The sequence below is a fragment of the Eumetopias jubatus genome, unplaced genomic scaffold (genome assembly GCF_037043125.1).
Source record: "Eumetopias jubatus isolate StellerSeaLion01/CBP00866 unplaced genomic scaffold, mEumJub1_p1.0 scaffold_16, whole genome shotgun sequence".
NCBI lineage: Eukaryota > Metazoa > Chordata > Mammalia > Carnivora > Otariidae > Eumetopias > Eumetopias jubatus.
The window spans coordinates 75,711,900-75,732,139 of NW_028274822.1; the positions used below are offsets into that span (position 1 = coordinate 75,711,900).

At 56.6% G+C, this 20,240-nt stretch overlaps 1 protein-coding gene across 7 annotated transcripts in view; it reads right to left on the minus strand.

Moving 5' to 3' along the window:
• The window catches only part of MVK (mevalonate kinase), a 32,506-nt gene extending 12,462 nt beyond the window's left edge, over positions 1-20,044 (minus strand). For 6 of the 7 annotated variants that reach the window (XR_015766923.1, XR_015766921.1, XR_015766919.1 and 3 more), the window contains exons 1-10: positions 19,931-20,044; positions 18,934-19,025; positions 17,895-18,042; positions 14,937-15,081; positions 13,407-13,562; positions 9,960-10,063; positions 9,357-9,402; positions 5,388-5,478; positions 4,925-5,041; positions 1,503-1,656 (exon numbers count right to left, since the gene is read on the minus strand). Coding sequence is in view for 2 of the 7 variants with exons in the window: in XM_088019280.1 (XP_087875406.1) it covers positions 1,503-1,656; positions 4,925-5,041; positions 5,388-5,478; positions 9,357-9,402; positions 9,960-10,063; positions 13,407-13,562; positions 14,937-15,081; positions 17,895-18,042; positions 18,934-19,011 (1,039 nt within the window). In the remaining 5 variants the exon portion in view is untranslated. Of the gene's footprint in view, positions 1-69; positions 365-1,502; positions 1,657-4,924; positions 5,042-5,387; positions 5,479-9,356; positions 9,403-9,959; positions 10,064-13,406; positions 13,563-14,936; positions 15,082-17,894; positions 18,043-18,933; positions 19,026-19,930 lie in introns of those variants that run through there. The other variant, XM_028116611.2, reaches the window with a different exon arrangement.
• Positions 20,045-20,240: the final 196 nt, after the last annotated feature.

The window sequence follows — 20,240 nt, forward strand, 5'->3', positions numbered from 1 at the left end:
GCCCGGGCAACTCAAGAGAAGGCAGGGCACAGACCGGGTCTTCCAGGGTCCCCAGCCCACTGCAGGTTCCATATCGCACCACTGGGACTGGAGGGGTGCGGCCGCTGGGAAGGCCGGCGCACAGGGGCTGGGGGCCCACTGGCCAGCCCCGAAGCCAACTGAATACCCCAGGAAGGCGCTTCTTGGTGGGGCTGCAGCGGCGCGGGCTCATCTCAGAGACCAACCAGGGCTTGGCGCACGGGGGCGTCCAGGGAGGCGGCTGAGTGGACGGAGATGCCGGGGGCCCCGATGCTGGTTTCCCAGCAGTCAAACCCGCAGTCAGTCAGAGCCTGCTTCGTGGCCTCTACCTCCGGCTGCTCCAGATCTGGGGAGGGGAAGGAGGGAAAGCAGTGGGTCACCCAACAATCGTCTGCTCCCTCAGAGACTGTCCATCCTGGAAAAGGCCCGGGACCAACCAGGTCTTCCTGTTGGAATGTCAAGCCTTGCACCCTCGGGAGGGGGGGTGGGGGGGTGGTTGTGGAGCAACAGGTAAACTCATGGGCCTGGCCTTGTCACGGATCAGCCGGGGGACCTCAGACAAGTGACTTCCCTTCTCTGAGCCTCAGTCTCCTCATCTGGACATGGGGCTAATAATACCTACCCCTCGAGGGGCACTGTGAAGCTTCCATGGGAGAATGCAGGTAAGGCGCCTGGCACAGCAGACACACCCCAGAAAGCCTTCTCTCATCATCATCACTGACCCTGAACTAGAAGCCAACAGTCAAAGTCGGCTGTCGGCCAAGCTGACTCCCTGACGCCTGGGAGCGCACTGAGAGTGAGGGGAGCGCCTGGGGCCACTGGGGGCTGACTGCAAAGCAACAGGCACAGGTGAGACAAAAAGAGGAAGGACGAGAAGGTAAAGAAGGGGAGAGAAAGACCAGAAGGAGGAGGCAAAGGGAAGGCAACGGAGGCGGGAGCTCTGAGGGCCTGGTCCTGAGGGCAGGTGTGTTGACTGAGCACCACCAGGAGCCCCTCGCCGGCCCCGGGCACGTTACCCAGCCTTGCTCTTTCCCCAAACACTACGGGGAGAGAAAGCCCTTTGTTCTGTAGCAAGGTCAGTCCCCATCTTGGCCACGTCAAGAGGTGACAGTGGGGGAGAGGGGTGAGGCTGACATGGGTGATGACACTGTCCTGGTTATTTCTCGAGCTTGGGGGAGACTCGGAAGGTAAGGAGGTGGTAAGGACAGCCGCCCACAGTATGAGCCCATACCACAGCCCAGCCCTGGGCCAGGCATTCTAAATGCACTTTCCTCCTTGAATCTAGACAACGATCTTATAAAATAGACGTTAGCATCCTTATTTTACCGATGCGGCAACAAAGACCCAGAGAGGTTAATTAACTCGACCAAAGCCACACAGCAGAGGAGAGGCTGTTCTCTGACGTCTTCCTCCTCCCAAGCGAATTGCCCAGGTAGAACGTTTGCATGAGCCCTGGCCGGCAACCCTGCCCACCCCCCAGGTACCTGGCCTGAGGAGCGTGATGCCACAGCCACCGCCGCCTGCGCCAGTGAGCTTGCTGTGCAGTCCATGGGCCATGGTCACCTGGCAGAGCTGGTCCAGCGAGGCATGGCCCACGCCAAGGGCATTCAGATGGTGCTGGTTCATGTCGATGAGCTCCTGGAGGAGAAGGTTCCATCTGTTCCCACTTGGTGTGCCTGAAGCCAAGGTCCTGTGCTCACCCCATCCATGTGACGGCCACCAGTTTGGGATGGCAAATGGCTTAGACAAGCCAGCACCATGTCCCTCTCCACTGATCAAAGGACCTCTGCTTCCTGCAGGACTTCCCATGGGGCTGGGATGGAGCTGGTGGCGAACACATGTCCCATGCCTGGCCAAAGAAGCCTGTGGCCATGGTGACTGGTCAGAAATGGGCCTGTGACCCAAACTGGGCCAACCACAGCCCTCCCGGGGTTTTCTCTGCCTCTGCCCTGGAGCCGCTAAAACTGGTTGACTTCAGAGAGAAGCCACCAGAGTTATGTGCCCTGCCCATGGTCAGAGATTATATGGAAGATGGAAAGAGATTTCAGACTGAGTTGGTTCGGCCCCTGGATCCAGCTATGCCTGACGTTGTTCTTACTGGTCTTCTCAGTTATGAGCCAATAAATTCCCTTTCTGTTAAAGCCTGGTTGACATGGGTTTCTATCATTTGCAGAAGTCTTAAGTACTATGCCATCCTACAGCTGCCTATGTTTTCAGAATAAGAACCAGTTTATTGTCCTAACAAGGTCACAAGTGGGGGAAAGAGCTAAATGTGTTCCAGTTTCTTTGATCCTGCATGAAATTCCTGCTCTTCTGAGGCTCAAACAGCACGTAGGTTGATGAAATAACAAAACTGACAGCTACCACAGCCCAGGGGCCCCCTACAACATTTCATTTACTCCACCAGTGTTTGCCCAACACCTTCACCATGCCGGGCACCGTGCTAGGCACTGGGGCTCTAGGAATGAGCACCCAGCTACGGTCCCTGCCACGGGCAAGCTAAGAATGTGGGATCTGGAGTCAGGGGGGGCCTGGGTTTGAGTCCCAGCTCTGTGACCTCTTGGTCTGCGAGGGCCTTCACCCCATGCCTCAGTCTCCCCACTTGTAAAACTGGCATCGTAAGAGGTTCTGCCTCGTTGCCGTGGGGATGGGACCAAGTGAGTTTTTTGCATGATGCCTGGCCTGAGATGAGGGCTTCAGGAAAGTCAGCTGCTATTAATACTTTTACGGTCACATCACCACCATCTTCATTTCAGGGGATGCTAAGGCTCAGGGAGGAAAGTGACTTGCCTAAGGCCGCTGAGCTGGCAAGGTACGGAGCCAGCCCTGGAAGCTGGGTCTGCCTGGTGCAAAGCTCACGTCTACCCTGTCTCTGAGAGCGCCCTTGGCATTCCTGCGGCCACCTACTTCTTGTGGCGTGTGGCTTGGCAGCGCGCGGCTCTGCTCCCGGGAACGGGGAGCGCCTGTGCGCCGGGAGGGTTGCCAATCACCAAGCTGTCTGCCGAGGCCCACCTGGCTCTCCTGCCCCGGGCTGTCGGGCAGGCTCGGGTCAGCCCTCCCCTGCAGCCCGCCTCACACCCGCCAGCCCTTCGGACAAATAAGCAGACAGGCGTGATGGCCCGGTGGCAGCCCCGGGTGCCTTTCCCCAGCCCCAGGGGCCGGATGTGAGGGAAAACTTCTGGGGCCTGCTCTCTGCGCCTGAGCGCCAGGTGTCACGTTGCCAAGGCAGGTTTCCGACACCTGTCACATTCTGATCCGAAATCTGTCAAGGACCAGATGACGGGCTGTGACACGGGAGAACAGCTCGCCGGTCTGAGCACAAAGCCGTCCAGGAGCCGAGCTGCACATTTCAGCGGCTGCCACAGCCAAAAACGTACACGATGTATAATCAACGTGCTGTTCCGTGGCATTCTCCAGGGGCTCAACGGGGTATATTTTAGGCAGTACTCTATCATTATTAATTTCCTACTCGGGAGGACTGTGTTCCCTCCTTTCCGCGTGAAAGGAATTGAAGCCAGCAAGGCAAACGCTGGGGGACTGGAGGCAGACAGCTTCGGAAATGGGAGCAAAAGCACAGAAAGGAGGGGGGTCGCTGCCCCTGGCCCTGGGTGGGTGCGCATTAGAGATCCGTTGGCTAAAGAGACAAGCAAGTCAGTTTGACGCCTGGCACGGCCACTCACGGGTTAGTGAACCTTGGAGAAAGTTGCTCTTTAGGCCTCAGTTTTCAGATCTGTAAAATGGGCACAACACATCTACTTCCTAGGCAGGTGGTTATAGAGCTCAAGGGAGAAGTCACTTGTGACAAGGCTTGGCCTAGGAGCTGCTTCCGTTCACTACAGAGGCTGCTGACTCAAATGCCTACGGTGGGACAGGCAGCCTGCAGCAGCTGGGGGTGGCAGTTAGGGAGCGGTGGGGACTGCGGAGAAATGGAGACCACAGGGCCTCTCCCGGGGGGCCCCTTCTGCACCTCCTGCCAAGTGCTGCCACACACCTTGCCCGTGGGGCCTGCCTGATCCCGATTCAAGGGGAGCCCTATGGCTCTTTAATGTCGATCCATGTTTGCCAGGCCACCCGGACCATGTCTGAGGATGAGCCTGTGCCTTCCGGCTTACTGAGCTGGTGGCTCATCAGGCATGGTGACTGCACATCACCCACTGGGTGATGCATTCTTAGGACGCTCAGGTGAGACCAGGAGGGGTGAAGCTGGGGTTCAGACCGGGACCGGATCAAACCCAAGGTGTGAGGTCTCAGCCTCTACACGGGAGTTACGCAAAGGGTGGCGGCTCGGGGAACAATAAAGAAAGAATGGTGGTAGAGTATGTCCGAACCAAGGCACCCGGGTGGCTTAGTTGGTTAAACGTCCGACTCTTGATTTCGGCTCAGGTCATGATCTCAGGGTCATGGGATAGAGCCCCACGACAGACTCCACACTCAGCAGGGAGTCTGCTTGTCCCCCCCCTCCTCCCCCCGCTCTCCCTCTCTCTCTCTAAAATAAATAAAAATGTCTGAACCAAAGCATGCCGGAGGTAAAAGGTTACCAAAGGAACAAATGCAGTTAGCAAGAACAGCAGGAACGAGGTGGCCGAGCAAGAAATCGCTCCCGGACCGACAGAAGACAGTGTCAGCAACATCCCACTGCTCCTCACGGGCAGGAACCCAAACCCGGCCCCTGGTACTTAGCACAGCCGGGCACTGCGCTCTGTGCTTTGCACGTACTCTCTGCACGGCTCTGAATGACCTGGGAAAAGGCTTAAGAAGAAGGCGTGCTTGCTGGCCTTTGCACACACGGGGCCTCAGGCCTGGGCCCAGCCTCTCTGCTTTGGCGCGGGGATTCTGAGTGCAGATCGGGAGCCCCTGCCTGACGGCGGTGTGGGTGAGGCCCTGCAGCCTGCAGGCGGGCTCTTACTTCCAGCACGAGGTAGTGCTCCAGGGCCGGGGTCGCTGCCATCTCCCCCAGCATCCGCTCGCACTCCAGCGAAATCGCGTTGATGGAGGCCAGCAGGGGCGTCACGATCTCCGGGAACTGCAGGGAGAGGAAGCAAGGGCCCGTGAGGCCTAGGGCCGGGCAATGGGAGGAGAGAGAGGTGTCCCCACGGCCCACTCCGCTCCTCTCCTTCCCACCGGGTATCTGCCTTGCCCGGCACCCCCTGACATGAGTGGGGGATGCTCATGGCCAGGCCAGCATGTCTGACACTTCCTGTCCTGCCTCTCAGCGGGGGGATGGGGGGGTGCCCAAAACTGCCTCCCCCGGTCCCCATCATCCAACCCAGCCCTCCACTAACCCATGGGGCAGAGGGCGAGCTCGAGCCCCCAGACCTGGCTCCCCGTGGCCCGAGCAGAACCCCACCCAGGAATGGAACCAGAGGCACCTTAAGCAGCCTGCTCCTGACATTGGCCACCAGAGCCTTGGTGCTGTGAGGGACTTTGGTGTTGGTCAGCAGGATCTTCAGAGCCGGTGGCCTGCGGGGTGAAGAGGGGCCGCAGTGAGCTCAGGACAGAGGAGCAGTGTCAGGGCCGGGGGGAATCCCAAACGTCACCCCACCCTGTCACGGAGGAGGAAGCGGAGGCCCAGGGAGGGGACATCAGGGGGCTCCTGCTGCCAGTCACAGCTGTGTCTCCGCTCCAGCCCCCAGGCAGATGGACACTTTCCTTTGGCTCATCACTCACCCACCTGACTTCAGTGGGGGCACCTACTATGGGCTGGGCACACGTGAGGGGGCCTGGCTTAGCCTGGAGCTGGCAGAGCACGCCAAGTCCCCGGGGTCAGAGGAGTTCAAAGGCACTCTAGCCGAAGGGGGAAGAAGGGGTGGAGGGTCTGTCCTGTGGGCCACCCCAGCTTGCTGGAGTGGAAGGGTCTAGAGATTTAGAAAGAAAAGCAATGGGACCTGGCACGGATCACGCAGAAGGGGTGCACGCAGGGAGAGAAGACGCCCCGGTTGGCTGGTACAGCGAGCCCGGGGCTGCAGGGAAGGGCAGGCTTGTGCAGGGGTCGAAGGGGTGCACGCAGGGAGAGAAGATGCCCCGGTTGGCTGGTACAGCGAGCCCGGGGCTGCAGGGAAGGGCAGGCTTGTGCAGGGGTCAGGTTCCCAGCACGTGGGGCCCATCCTTGCCCTGCCTTGATGGCGTTCAGACCCACTGCCCTGGCTCAGCCAGAGATGGTTGGAGGGAGTCAGTCGTCCCTACTCGGCTCCCCCAGGTAAGTGAACAAAGGGCCGAGGGCAGCCATGGTAAGCTGCCCTCGCCAACCCCCTGAGCTTTCAAACATCTCCTAAAGTCACAATCCCAATTGTGCTATGGCTGGCGGTCTTGGGGGACTCAGGGCACTGTTTCTTGTCATCCCCAAGCTGCCTTTCAAGCACTGTGGGGCGGGGACTGAGGATGGAGCATCTGGATGAGCTCTGGCCCAAGACAGCTGGAGACAGGCAGACCCCTTGATACCTTTACCGTTTTTCTTTTCACAACCCAAGACTGTAAAATCCAATAGGGCTGGAAAAGGCTGCCAGAAACCTGCTTGATCTCACCGCCCGTAAACCCATGAAATTAATATCGATTCTCAGCCTTGGAGGCCGGCTTTTTTTTTTTTTTTTTTTTTTTAAACTTTACAAAAGATGAACATTCTATTTGGCTTTTCTTTTCCCCTTAAAGACAAGCTGTTCCTCAAAAGGGCAGCCTTCTGGGAGGCCGTATCTTGATCCACTTTGCAAACAATGCATTTTTTTTTTTTTTTAATGGAGAGGCACCATGCGTGGTTTGGGGGGAAAGGGTTCCTCTTGAAGCCATCGGCAGGATTAATGCGGAGTCTGGCCTCCCGGCTTCTCAGAGAATCCGCCATCTGCTCTCCGTGGCGCCCCGTGGCCCGCAGTGAAGGTCGGTTTGCTCTGTGCTCCCATTCAGTGGGGTGGGAGGGGTCTGAATATTGTGTCTTCATCTTTCTTAGGCAAGTCCGCTGTGAACAGGCTTGCTGCAGACCCACCGGCCCCACAAAACCCTGGGCTCCTGGGGCAGCCAGACACCACCGCCCAGGCTCTGCTGTGTGAGCGCCTGTCCGTGCTAGGCCTGGCCAATCCCTCAGTCTTATCTTCTCTCCACCCTCCCTGGGTGTTCACTCCACTCAGCCATCCTGGCCTCCTACCTGCCGCTCAGCTTGCCAGGCACACCCCGGCCTCAGGGCCTTTGCACTTGCGTTTCCTCTGCCAGGGAGGGACACACCTATGTCCTCGACAGCTCCAGGATTCACTCTCGTGTTTTCATTCAGGTCCCTGCTCAAATGTCATTTCATCAGAGGCTCCCCTGGTCATCCACCCAACTGCCTGACATGCTCTTATGGAGCCATTTGTCGGCTGTCTCCTCCCATGAAACGTGAGTTCCGTGAAGGCAGGCCTTATTCTTCCCTGCTGAGGCCCCAGCACCCAGCACACGGTAGTTGCTCGGTAATATTTGTGGAATTAAATCTGGTCGGCAAAGGGCAAAACACTCTACAGATACGGTTTCTGATTTCATGCTCAGGATCCTCATTATATAAACACAGGAAAGTCTGCCTCAGGAAAAGCGACTCAGTCAAGAGCACCCTGCTCATGAGGGGCAGAGCTGGGTTCAAATTAAAGGCCTAAGGACCCCAGAGCCTCTGTCCACCACACCACCACCAGCTGGCCACGACTATGCCTCGGGGCCTCTCCCCCTGCCTCCCTGACCTGGAAAGCCCTTTATCACTTATCTCTTGACTTCCCTCCAATAGAATGTGCACGTACCCACGCCACGTTTTAGCTGGTTTTCTATCCCCAGGGCCCAGTTCGGTGCTTAAGATACAACCAGCTCTCAGGAAACCCTGAGTGAGATGCCACGGCCCCCATGAAGCACCCCCAGATCTGTAGCCCGAATTATGACACCCCTCACCGTCATCCACAGCAGCTTCAGTACTCTCTGGGTGCCTTTGTTCTGAGGATGACAGTCGCCCCAGTCTGAGGATGACTGGGAGCCCTGCGGGCAGGCCCAGCTCTGGCATCTGGGGCCCCACGCTGACCGCTGCTGTCGCTGCACCGGGCATCAGTCTACCTGGCAGAGCCGGCCCCGCCTGGGCCCCCAGCTCCAGCGCCCCGAATGCGCAGCAGCTATAGAGCGGGCTGGTCCCTCTCCTAAATGGCTCTGCTTCCTCCTTGGTGCACAGCGGAGGTTAGCATCTCGAGTTTTGCCCTCCAGGGTCATGAGGCAATGTCTGGAGACACTTCCAGTTGTCACAGCTGGGACATGGGAGAGGTGCTACTGGCATCTTGCGGGTAGAGCTCAGGGATGCTTCTAAACCTCCTCAACACGCTGCAGAGGGCAGCCCCTGCCATAAACAATTATCCAGTCCACGATGTCGATGGTGCCAAAATTAAAGAAACCCTACTGTTGAGCCTCGGAAAGGCAGGCCTGGCTCTTGGAAACCAACAGAGGCGAGGCAGGAAGATCCCAGAGGTGCAGGTGGAAGCAAGAATACAGCACCGTGTTGCACCAGGTCAGGGAGCCACTAAAGGAGTGGCCCAGTGGCCGAGGGCAGCGGGCTAGCACTTGCTGCCCATCCGCAGTGCGGACGACCCTCCTCACCCTCATCCCCGTGCAAAGGCCACCAAGGTAGCAAAGTGCCCTAGGACAAACACCACCACCCGACTTGATGGAGGACTCAAGGAACTGCCAAGCAGCACCTGCTACCACGCGCCCCATCCGTGTCCACTCTGAGTCCGAAGAGAACAGAGGGTGTTCTATTCTAACATGCACGTTTGTAGTCCCCATCCCTCCAGAGGAAGGGGGTCAAGGGACGTGTGAAACGGGCTGAAAAGCTGTCACATGTCACCGCCTGCTCGAGCCCGGGCTCTGCACTGAGGGCCTCAGGGTGGCAACTCCCACGTTTGCCTGCGGCACCCTGGCGCGCGTGTCTGCCGGCCCTTCCCCTAGCCCTCCACTCTCCCCCCGCCCCCGCCAAAACTGTGTCTGCGACTCAATTGTACAGCCTGAGACCCTAGTACAGCGTCGCCCAGGAACACAGGCAGGTATCAATTCTGGTTTGCGAAATGAACACACGAGCGCATGGATTAAATGACCGAGAGGCCAGGGGCCTGGGGGAGCGGTTGCTCTCTGGAAGGTGACCGGCACAGCCATGCATGACTTCTCCCTCTAAGCTCTCGGTGGTCTAAGAAAGGCAGCACAGAAGGTGAGAACAGGCCTCATGGGGGAGGGGAGAGAAAGCCCGGGGACACACGGCCCACCCACGTCCCTCACCACGAGGTTAGAGCCCCCCGCCCTCCCCAGCTGGATGCGTTGCCACAGCTGTGCCCGGAGCTACTGTTCTGCCCCAGAATTACCTCTTTAGGGAGGCGATCTTTCCTTGTTGGAACCGGAGCACTCCTCCTAAAGAGAAAAAGCAGTGGGTCAGAGCTGTAGGAAAAGCTACGAATCTTTGCCTCTTGGCTGAGAAGCTGGGCTTGAGGTGGGGGTGAGAGTTCTGTCGCAACCACTCGTCATCCCAGCCCCAGTTACACAGAGTCCTGGGGGGCACAAAGGCTTGCCCGCCCTCCAGCCTGCCCGGCCTCACGCCACAGGCCACATGGCGAACGGGGACCCAGCACTGTGGCCAGGCCCCATAAGCCAGGGTCCTCACCCGAGGGGAGCCCAGCTGGTGTGGCTCTGCAGCTTTACCACACAGACCTTCGTGGGGGGCTCCCTGAAACTGTAGCTTCCCAGGCCCCACCCCGGCCCCCCCAGACACCGCCAGAGATTAGATTCAGGAGGTGTGAGGCAGGGCCCTGAAATTTCTCCCGTCCCCCCCACCCCCGAAAAGGAAAATACTATTTTCCTCAGAACCCACTGATTTCATTCATCCAAAAACAGAGCCTGAGCAGCTACAATGGTGCTGAGAATTTATAAAATACTAAAAATAGAGAAAACAAGCCTGAGGCAGCCCTTACCCCAGCTGCTGACAGCGTTGTCCACTCCGGAGGGGTTTCCATGAATCACTCTCTCCCCCTGGAAGGCCCACTTGTTAATTAATTCCAAATCCTCCACGGTCCACCTGGAGAAGACACAGGAGTTTTGTCTGTGCCTCGGAAGAGAGTGGGGGGCCAGGGTTGCCGAGGGCAGCAGGGGGAAGGATCCACAGGTTAAGCCTGGTGGAGACCAAAAAAAGTCAAAGGGGCTTGGGCCCTCGAACCCAGAAACAGAGGAACAGCCTGGAACCTCTCCACTACAGAACGTGCTGTACCTTCCTCCCTTCCTCTGCAGCCCTCCCGCCCGGCACCACGGAAGGAGACCAGGCTTCGGATGCACACGGTCCTAGGAGCTGAGGGACTCTGGGCCCGTTACCTATAACCTGTCTGAGCCCTTGTCCTCATCTGACTCTTGCCAAAGCCCAACCACTAGGAACATGGATTGTAGGCGCCCTGGACACCCTCGGGGGGTCAAGCGTGCATTGACCATCTCTGGATCGTCCCTAAGCACGCGGCCACGCTGCCTTCCTCGGGAGAGGTGGGGGCTCACGCACAGTTTGAGCGAGCAGACCCCAAGCCCGTGAGTATCGAACAAGGATACAGTCAGCCCTTCCCCTGCCCTTTATCTCAGCTTTTATTTCCTTTCTGGGGACCCCCTACCCCCACGAAACGGGGTGCTGTGGCCCCGAGAATGCTGGGGCTCTGGGGCAGAGCTGTGGAGCAGGCAGCCAGCCGCCCTGCCACTGGTTCTCTGGGCATCCCCGAGCAACGGCTTCACCCCCAACCCTGTTTTCTCACCTACACAACACGGGCAATCGTGTCTCCCCCACCGAGGACGTGTGAGATACGAACACAAAAGTGCTTCGTAAAACGCCTGGGAAACAGTATGGGCTCCGGAAAAAGGTCGCCTGGGATCGCGGCTCCTGGATTCACCCCAAGCCTGGTCCAGCGCTCATTTGCTGTGGGGCCTTGGGCAAAGCCATCGCCCCCTCTGAGCCTCTTTCTTCGCTGGCCAAATGAGAATGTGATGCCCTCACCACTCACATGGTGCTTGAGAGGCTCAACGCCATCACCAAGTGCCGGGCACTGTGCTGAAGCCTTTCTCAAATGGCCGTCTCCGGTAATCCCCACAAAAACCCTACAGGGAAGGTAGTTACTATCCCTCTCGTATAGAAGAGGACACTGAGGCTCAGGGGGGTAAAGCAGATCCCAGGGCTATTCACTGCTACATCAGCACCACATCAGTTGACTGGGGCCCAAACTCCCAACGACTGAGCTTTATGGTGCCAACGAGACTCCCTCATTTGTCCAATATTTACTGAGCATCTACTATGGGCCTGTGACTAAGCTCACAGTAGGGAATGAACCAGACACGGCCCCTGACTGCTTGAGGCTTCGCATCTCACGGAAAGGGGATGCCCAGCAGCAATCATTATTTAACTACAACCCCCAGGAGATGCGATGTGGGGTGGATGGGGTGCACCCCATCTGGAAAGGGAAGGGCCTGAGGTGGGTCAGCAAGGCAGGACGTGAGAGGAGAGCATTCCAGACCGAGGCAGCGTAGCATCTGGAACTGGGCAAGCGTCGGCCCTTTCCAGGAACTGCAAAGTGAGTGAGCGACGGGGAAAAGGGGCAACTGGACCCAGTCCAGGACCTGGACTTCTCCACAAAGTCGAGTCTCCCTCCCATTCTGCACACCGTTCATCCTTGGGGGGCTCGGATTTCTAACCTCCTCTTCACAGGAGACCGGATTCCAGGTCTGTAGGATTTGGAAATGCTGGGGCCAGGGCAGGGGTTGGGTCTGCTCTCATCAAAGGTCCTGGGAAGGAATGACTGGGTCTTTGGGGGGGGCGGCAGAGCTGGTTGTAGGGAAGCTGCGTGAGAAAGAGCGTCCCCCCCGCCACGCTCTTGAGCACTCATACACATACATACACTCGCCTTCTGAACGGCAAAGCTGGTCTGCTGGCCCATACATACGAGTCTATTCGGGGGACCCAGGACAAGCGGGCCTTCACTGATCTAGGTTACAATCAGTGATCAGCACATGCTAACTAGCACCATCGTATCACAGGATCACCAAACAACAAGGCTGGAGGGCCCCCCAAAGGCCCATCAAGTGCAGCCCCTCGCTTCCAGATGAGGAAACAGAGCCCAGGGAGAAGAAGGGGTGGCTCAATGGCCTGCAGCGAGTTCAAAGACAAACCTCACCGAAATTCCTGAAAACCGTCACCTTGTGTGACCTACAGGTGCATCTCTCATCACCTTCTGGATTCTTCCCCTGACAAAAGCTGCCTCTGCCCCATGCCTCCCACTTCTTTCCACGCACAGGAACCATCCAAAACGAGTGTGCAGAATGCTGACAGACACTTCCCATGGAGAGCACCCTCCCCACCCCCGGATCTGTCGCGGCCACAAGGGTCCAAGGGACCTTTGGGCTCCAGCTGAATTCAACTGTATTTTAACCTCCGTGTCTCAGAAGAGAAATCACTGGCCCTCACAGGGCACCCAGCGGGGCCCAGGCTATCAGAAAAGCACGGCATTTTCAGGGCCGAGGAAGGAAACCTCAATTCAAAACTAAATTCTGGAGGAGGAAAGGGGCCCTCAGCCGCAGGCTAGCACAGCGTGGCCTTTGGGTCTGGTTCCAGCCTGGGCCCCTGCAACGGGTGTGGAGGGCATGGGAGCACCGCTCTGGGAGGAACCACACGGCCACGTCCATGCTGGTGCCCAGCACGGCCTGAGCAGCTTTCTCTCCTGCCGGCTACCCCAGGAGACAGACAAGGCCAGTGGCGCCCCCTGACACAGCACATGGTGGGTACCCAAGGCCGCCAGTGGGAGGGCCCGCATGAGCCCCGAGGGCCCAGGGACGGGCCTCATCAAGAAGCTGCCAGGCTGGATTTTGGACTGGCACCACTCCCAGGGCGGGGCCCAGGAGAGACCGTGCTTGGGGTGGCTTCTCAAGGTGCATTCCGCAGTGACAGACACGGCTGCCAGTGACACTGTCCCAACGAGCCTCACTGACTCACAGTCACTTCTTGTACAACCACCTGGTACGACCTGTTACGGAGAAGGACGCTGAGGCCCCGAGGGGTGCAGCGGCTTGGCCGAGGTCCCACAGTGAGTCGCCAGCAGAAGTGGACCCAACGGCTCCCTATGTCTGGGCTCGGGTTCTCTCTGCCACACCATGCACTCTTGAACCCAAAAGAGGCAAGGGGGGCGGTGAGGGGTCGGGGAACTAAAGTGGTTCCAGGTTCAGACCGCCCGGGTGCAAATCTCATTCTACCATCCCCTGGCTGCATAGCCGGGGCCGCCCTCTGGCCTCCGTGCCTCAGCTCCCTCAGCTGTACGGTGGCCACATGACACCTCTGGCGGGGAGTTCTGAGAGAGAACCCACGCTCGGGTCGTGGCGCCCAGGGCGAGGGCGGTGATTACCTGCCGGCAGACACCCCGTCCTTCTGCGGGTTTGGGATCTCCTCACATGCAGTCAGGAGAGCGGCGGCCATACACACACAGTAGGCGGCGCTGGAACCCAGGCCAGCCCCGGTGGGCAGCTGTGACCACACCATGATGTCCAGGCTGGGCAGGGCCCTGAAACACAGCGGCGTGCAGAGCATGACTCTCTGGAGATCGAGTTAGCGGTCAAGGCCCAGGACTGGACATTGGCAGGGCCTGACTCCAAGCCTTAGGCCTAGGTTTCTGAACTCGGGGACATTTGCCCTCCCCAAAAGCGGCCCTACGGGATGGGCAGGGAGTCATGGTGAACCAGGCAGCTTGGAAACAGGTACCAGGATCCTTTACAGCACGACGTTCCCTCGTGAACCACCAACCACTTCTCTCAATTCCTTCCTGTTCCCTGCACAGCGGGGCTCTCCCGTGGCCCTGCTCTGTGTGTATCCCTGCCCGGGACAGCCTCTTCCTCCCCCACGCAGATTCCTACCCATCCTGCAGAACCCTTCTCAAACATCCTTTCCACTGGGAAGCTTCCCCTGGCCACCCACCCAGAAGCCATGCCTAGCTCGCCTTGACGGCCCCCTTTCTCCACTGAGATCTTCTCTAGGTGCACTGTGTGTTCACAGGATCCTTCCCCTGTTGCATTTCCCCCAAGCAAGGACTGTTAAACTTCATGTTCTATATTTCCCGTTAAGTAACTCTGCTGTTTTCCACGTATAAGATTATAATGCGAAACTGCCTTACAAACTACACACGCCCGCCCCACTCAGATCAAGATGTTCTGAAATGTGCACCCCTTCCCAGAAAGGGACGTGCCCCTCACTTAAGATGAAAATCCCATGGCGGACAGCAAGAGCTGAGACATTTGTGAATGTGCCCTCCGCACCATGCCTGGTCCTTTGCTGTCTGAGTAAAGGGCTGGCTGCCCCTTGAGGCTTTCCCTTTGGGCCTGGGACCGAAAAAAAAAAAAAAATCACAGTGAAAATCACTGTGGGCTAGTTACAGAGCTAGGCTCATTTCATATATAATATTTCCACCCCTCCAGTAGTTTCCTTAGGAAAATATTAATGGCTCATATTTCTCAAGCTGTGTGCCAGGCTCTGTGTCATGCACTTTAGATAAATAAACTCCCTCACCCTCACACGAAGCCTACGAGGTAGGTACTGTTACTTACCCCCATTTTACAGATGAGGACACTGAGGCCCAGGGAGGGTAAGAACCTCAAGGAAGCTGGTGGGCGGCCGCCATGGGGTCTGACCCAACATGCTCCGACTCTCCATCACCACGTGACATGGCCTCACCAGCACCGCCACCCCGGCAGCCGGCCTCCCTGATGGCAGGCAGCCCAGGTCCTATCTTAAGGGGTAGGGCGGACATCGGCTTTACTTTGCCCGTCACGGTTTCCCGGAGGCTGCGGGACGTGGAGCAGGGCGGCCTCTGTGGGCATGGCCCGGGAGAAGCCACGTGGCAGATGTGGGGGAATCTGGCTTTGGGCCCAGGCCACGCACGTACCTCTGCTTCCGGCAGATGGACAAGTACAAGTAGAGGAAGGCCAGCACAGCCAGGTGCTCGGGGTTGGCGCTGTCCTCGGGGAAGCCCGCCACCTCCTTCAGCCTCCCCACTTGCTCTGCAGTGGGCACTGTGGTGTCACCTTGCTCTGTGGCAAACAAGCAAACATGGCCGGGTGAGAGGGACGCAGACGCGTTTATAGACAACGGAGCACAGGAACCCGAGCGGGCGTGAGACTCAGCATCTGAGGGACGTGGGTTTGTGGCCCGAGCACCAGGGCCACGTCTGCTGGGGGCCTTTGGGCTTTGCGGGCATGCACACTAGGGTGTGGGTCCCGACGGTACGCTTTACTGGCTCTGGGGCCTTGAGCACGTGACTTACCCTCTCTGAACGTCAGTTTCCCTCCTTGGTAGGCAGGGATAGGAACAGTAAATACGCACCAATAAACTGAAATAAGGTGCTTAAGACCCGCTGCACAGCTCCTGGCATGTAGTACGTGCTTAATTAATGGTCGTCTTGAAACGCACACACGCACACGAAGTGCATGCTAGCTCGACCACTCAAAGGTCTGGGTTTGACCCCCACGGTACAAAACCAAAACCAAAGGCAGTATTCAATTATCCCCCAAACGCGTCCCTCTCCCGAACCAACTCTTAAGAATGGGACACTCAAAACCAGAGAACGTGAAGTGCTGACATTTGCTTGGGCAGCCAGAAGAGGCCCGGTAGGAGGCTGGGCCACTTTCCTCGGAGAGCCTGAGGAGGCCCAGCAAGCCCGACCAGCTTTACAAATTGCTCCCTGAGTCACAGGTCCAACTGTAAAGGGAACAGAACATCGAGCTTGGTACGTGGGTGCTGGGAAATGTTAGGGTGGTGTACACACGAAGCCCTATGTATTCCCCGAAATAATGACACACTAAAGGCAGCCAAGCCAGTTAACAGTGTTACGGAGAGCACAGACACTTCAGAGTGCTGCAAGGGAAATGGAATGACTCATCAAGACACTGGACAGTTTAGGGGCGCCTGGTTGGCTCAGTAGGTTAAGGGTCTGCCTTCAGTTTAGGTCATGATCCCAGGACTGAGCCCCGCATCGGGCTCCCTGCTCAGTGGGAAGCCTGCTTCTCCCTCTGCCCCTCCCCCTTGCTCATGCTCTCTCTCTCAAATAAATAAAAAAATCTAAAAAAAAAAAAAGACTTTGGAAGAGTTCGGAAAAATCTGGGTCTGAATCCTTTCTGCATCGCTGACAATGCTCTGTGACCTGAGCCACTTGGCGCCTGAAGCTCAATTTTCTCATCCATAAAATGGGGATGGATACCAGCACCTGTGCCCAGGGCAAGCTGGAGGATTCTAAGAGTGCCAACATCCACGACACACTAGTCCAGTGCCTGGCGCACATAAGGACGCCCAGTGAAATGTTCCCGGTATTTGTAACTACTGGGAAGCAACCAGAGAATACCGAAAGAAAAAGACAGAGAGCCTGGCAGTCTACTAGAAAACATGTCTCTGAAAGGCTCATGTTCCATATTCCTTTTTCTCCGTGGAGAAATCACTCACAAGCCCTCACACATGTACTACACTCTGCGTCCCAGGCCTGGCCCACCTCCGATCCTGCTGGATCCTCACAGCAACCCTCCCAGGCCACAGGACTCTGCTCACAGAGGCTCCGAGGGATAAGTGACCTGTCCAGGCTCACACAGGCAGGGGGACATCCCCAGCCTCGGGGAGCGGAGGCCCGGTGATCCTGGAATCACGCAGGGAGCTTCTTTCAAAATACACCTGCCTGGTCCCCTGCCACCGCGACCCCTGTTCTTTAATAGGAGAGGGGCAGGGCCAGGAATCTGTCTGTATTGTTAAGAACAACAACAATGAAAACCTCCCCGGGGGATCCCAAGGCATGACTGGTTGAGAAATGGGGCTTTTCGCCTGTTCCTCATCGCCCTGCAAAATTCGGGAGTGGATTGCTGTGGAATGATCGTCCCAGAGGGCAGGGAGCAGTTGGGAAAAGACCCCCGGAGGACCCCCCACTTGTCCCACTCTGGCTGAGAAACACTGTTCCAAACAATGAGGCATTAGCCTGGCGAGGAGACAGCAAATGAACGGAGGATAGAAAACCCCCTTCAGCTTTGGTGCAGGTGGCAAGCGACCCCACGGATGAAAAACCCTGCCTGCTTATGAGGGGACACAACATTCACAATATTATCAAAAATCAGCGCAGGGGTCTTTATTTATTGGCATGGAAAGAGAGTCCTGATACACTGAAGAAAACAAACAAACCACACAAGTTTGTATGGCCTGATCGGATTTTGGTTAAGGAACAAGATATCCTCCCCATCTCCCTCAATCTAACTCTCCATCTGCAGAAAATAATCCAGAAGGAGTAACACCAAAATGCTGAGAGTTGTCACGGGAGGTGGTCAGGGGGGCAGTGGTAACAGCCGCCTTTTTTTTTTTTTTAACTGATGGTGTTTCCCTATTGACTCTGTGTTCCAACTAATAAGCATGTTACTTTTATTTTTAATGATTTTTAATGATACCCAACACCAATCAATACCTCCTCCTTGTCAAACCAATCTTACAGAAAGAAGGCTCCCTTTGTCCACTCTCAGACCTCAGGACCTTCCCAGAGGTCACTAATCACCCCTGCATGTACATACATACTGACACTTAATCTGGGTCTTTCCTTAGATACACGTTATTTGCATCTTGTGGTTTTTCACCCAACAACAGGCCTTGAGGATCAGTCCCCCACAGCCCACATAGATCCAGTGCATCATTTGACGCTCTTAAGTTTAAAAAAATAAATAAGTAAAGCTAATTTTATGGGGTCAGGAGAAAACACCCCCAGAGTAGCTAGTCTCTGACCCTCTCAGAGACAGCCTAGAATAACTACCCATCTGTCCCCTTTCTCCTCTGGTCAGGGCCCAGGCTCTGCCCACACCTGGTTCCTCCCCGCTGCACTTACCCAGAAAGCTTGTGTCCTGCAGCTGAAGCCTGGCCACATCCCAGGCCCGCTTGACGCCAATGTTTGGTAAGTTGAGGCACACTTTCCCATTGCTGTGGGGCTGAAGCCGGAGGAATGTTCTCAAGTTCAAGGCCGCAGCCAGTGCCACCTGTAGAATAAAGGGCAAATACAATGAGCCTGGGCATGGGGGCGGGGAGGTGCAAAGAGTTTGGCTCCAGTCTTAAAACCGGGGGTCAATGTCAATGTACTGAGGAGAGAGAGCACATACTAGCATATAGGGCACATGCCCACCCATGCCCATGGCAGACACTGCTGATCAACCTTGGCACGCTCTCCCACTAAGTGACACAGCGTCTACCCATCAATTAGGAGCTGATATCTACTTATGTTTGCCCTCCCCGTGCAAAACTTCAGAGGTCCTCCACACAAAGGAAAGGCTTCCCCACAATCATCATGTCAGCAAAGATAAAGTTAGGAACATAAAGAACGACGAGGAGTGGAGGAGCACAGGAGTGGAAAAAAGCATGAGCTGTGGGTTCAGACAGACTTAGGTTCATTCCCGGTTCTGCTAAGGTACACGGGACCCTGCTCAAGCTACCAACCCTCTCCTAAGCCTCAGCTGCCACATCTGCAAAATGGGATAATCAAAGTTTAACCACAGAGGGCCGTCCTAAGAGTTAAATGAGATAATGCATCTCTCAGTTTTCTTTGCTGGATCCTACTCATCTTCCCCACTTCTGAATGTTGGGGTGCCCCAGGGCTCAGCGCTCCCACCTCTCTTCTTCTCCACCGAAGCCCACCTTCCAGGTTGTCTCATTCCACCTGCACAGCTTTACATTTCAGCTTTGTGCTCTCTTACTGGGTGAGGCCAGGGAAGCCCTTCAGTGGGTGTAAGACCTGTCTCTTCCCTGCCTCGCTGCAGAGAAACTGATCTCCTCTCCTACGTACTCCCAGGCTATGCCTCCAGGCTTCCTTTTGGCTTAAGAGTAGGGTCAGGGAGAAGAGGTGCCCAATTCTCAAAGGCTCTGGGGGACTTCACCTTGCCGTGGACCACGGCATGCTCTCCGTGAAGGATGACTTTCCCTGGAGCAGACACCAGCAGGACTTCTGACAGCATGGCTCCTGACAATCCTGAAAGAAAAAGCCAGAGAGAGGATGAAGCGATACTAGAGAATGCCTAGTTCAAACTCATCATTCTAACAAAAAAGGCAGCTACCATTCAGCACTTGCTATGCACCGCAAAGACTGTGCAGTGAGGCAGTGCACTAAACGCATGAGAAAGACCTGTGTTCAAATTCCAGTTCTTCCACTCTCCAGTGAGGTCATCTTCACTAACTCACTCAAATGGCTAGGAATCTCGGTTTCCTCATGTTATGTGGGGACAAGAACTGGTCTTACTTTAACGGGTTTTGGAAAGGTTACCTTACATAATGCAAGAGGAACACTTGGCAGTGTCCGGCACTCATTCAATTACTGACAGCTATTTGTTACTGGTTCGCTTCTTGGTTGCAGCTTTTATTACTGCTACTGTCTAAGGCAGAAATTTAAATGAAATCATGGACCAGAAGGAACGCTTCCCTGGACTTTCAGGCTGCTTCCATTGCCTCACGATGATAAATCACAGGCTGTAGAAAACAGCCGTCAAACGCCTTCTTGCAAACGTAAGCCAGGATCTCTACAATGCAGAGTCCCAGAAAGTGACTTGCTGGGTCTACAGGTGTGCGTGGCTTAGATTTTTATAAACTCTGCAGAATTACCACCCATTTAAGGCCTCACGTGCATTACCTTAATATAAAACACAAGCCGTGTACTATTGTGATCCCGCTTCTTAGCGGGGGAAACTGAGGCTCGGAACCGGGAAACCTACTGCTTGTCCAAAGCTCCAAACCACTTCAGATTCGAGTTCGCCGACCGCTCGGGACGGACTCCCAGAGTCGGAGACACTGAGCCAGAGAAGCCGGGAGCCCGGCCCCAGGTCGTCCTGGGTCTCAGCGTCAAACCTTGTGCCACCCAGCCCCGAGACCCCCGGTTCTCACCTGCCTCCGCCAGCCCCGGGAGCAGACGCGGGAGCGGTTCCGGACCTAGTCCCCGGGCGCCCCTCTCCCGGGGAGAGGGGCTCGTCCTACCCCTCCGCCAATCAGAACACGCGAGCTGGGGCGTCCTTTCCCAGTTGGCTTGAACATTGAGCAATAGGTGTTGCAACAAAGCTGTCACGGGTTTCCCCGCCCCTTCAGTGAACCAATGGGAAGCAAGCCCCTGGGAGTGTCCCGCCCTGGGTCGAGGGCCACGGACCAATGGAAAATGGGGTGAGCGGTGGTGCGGCCGGAGGTAGGTGGAGTCACTCTG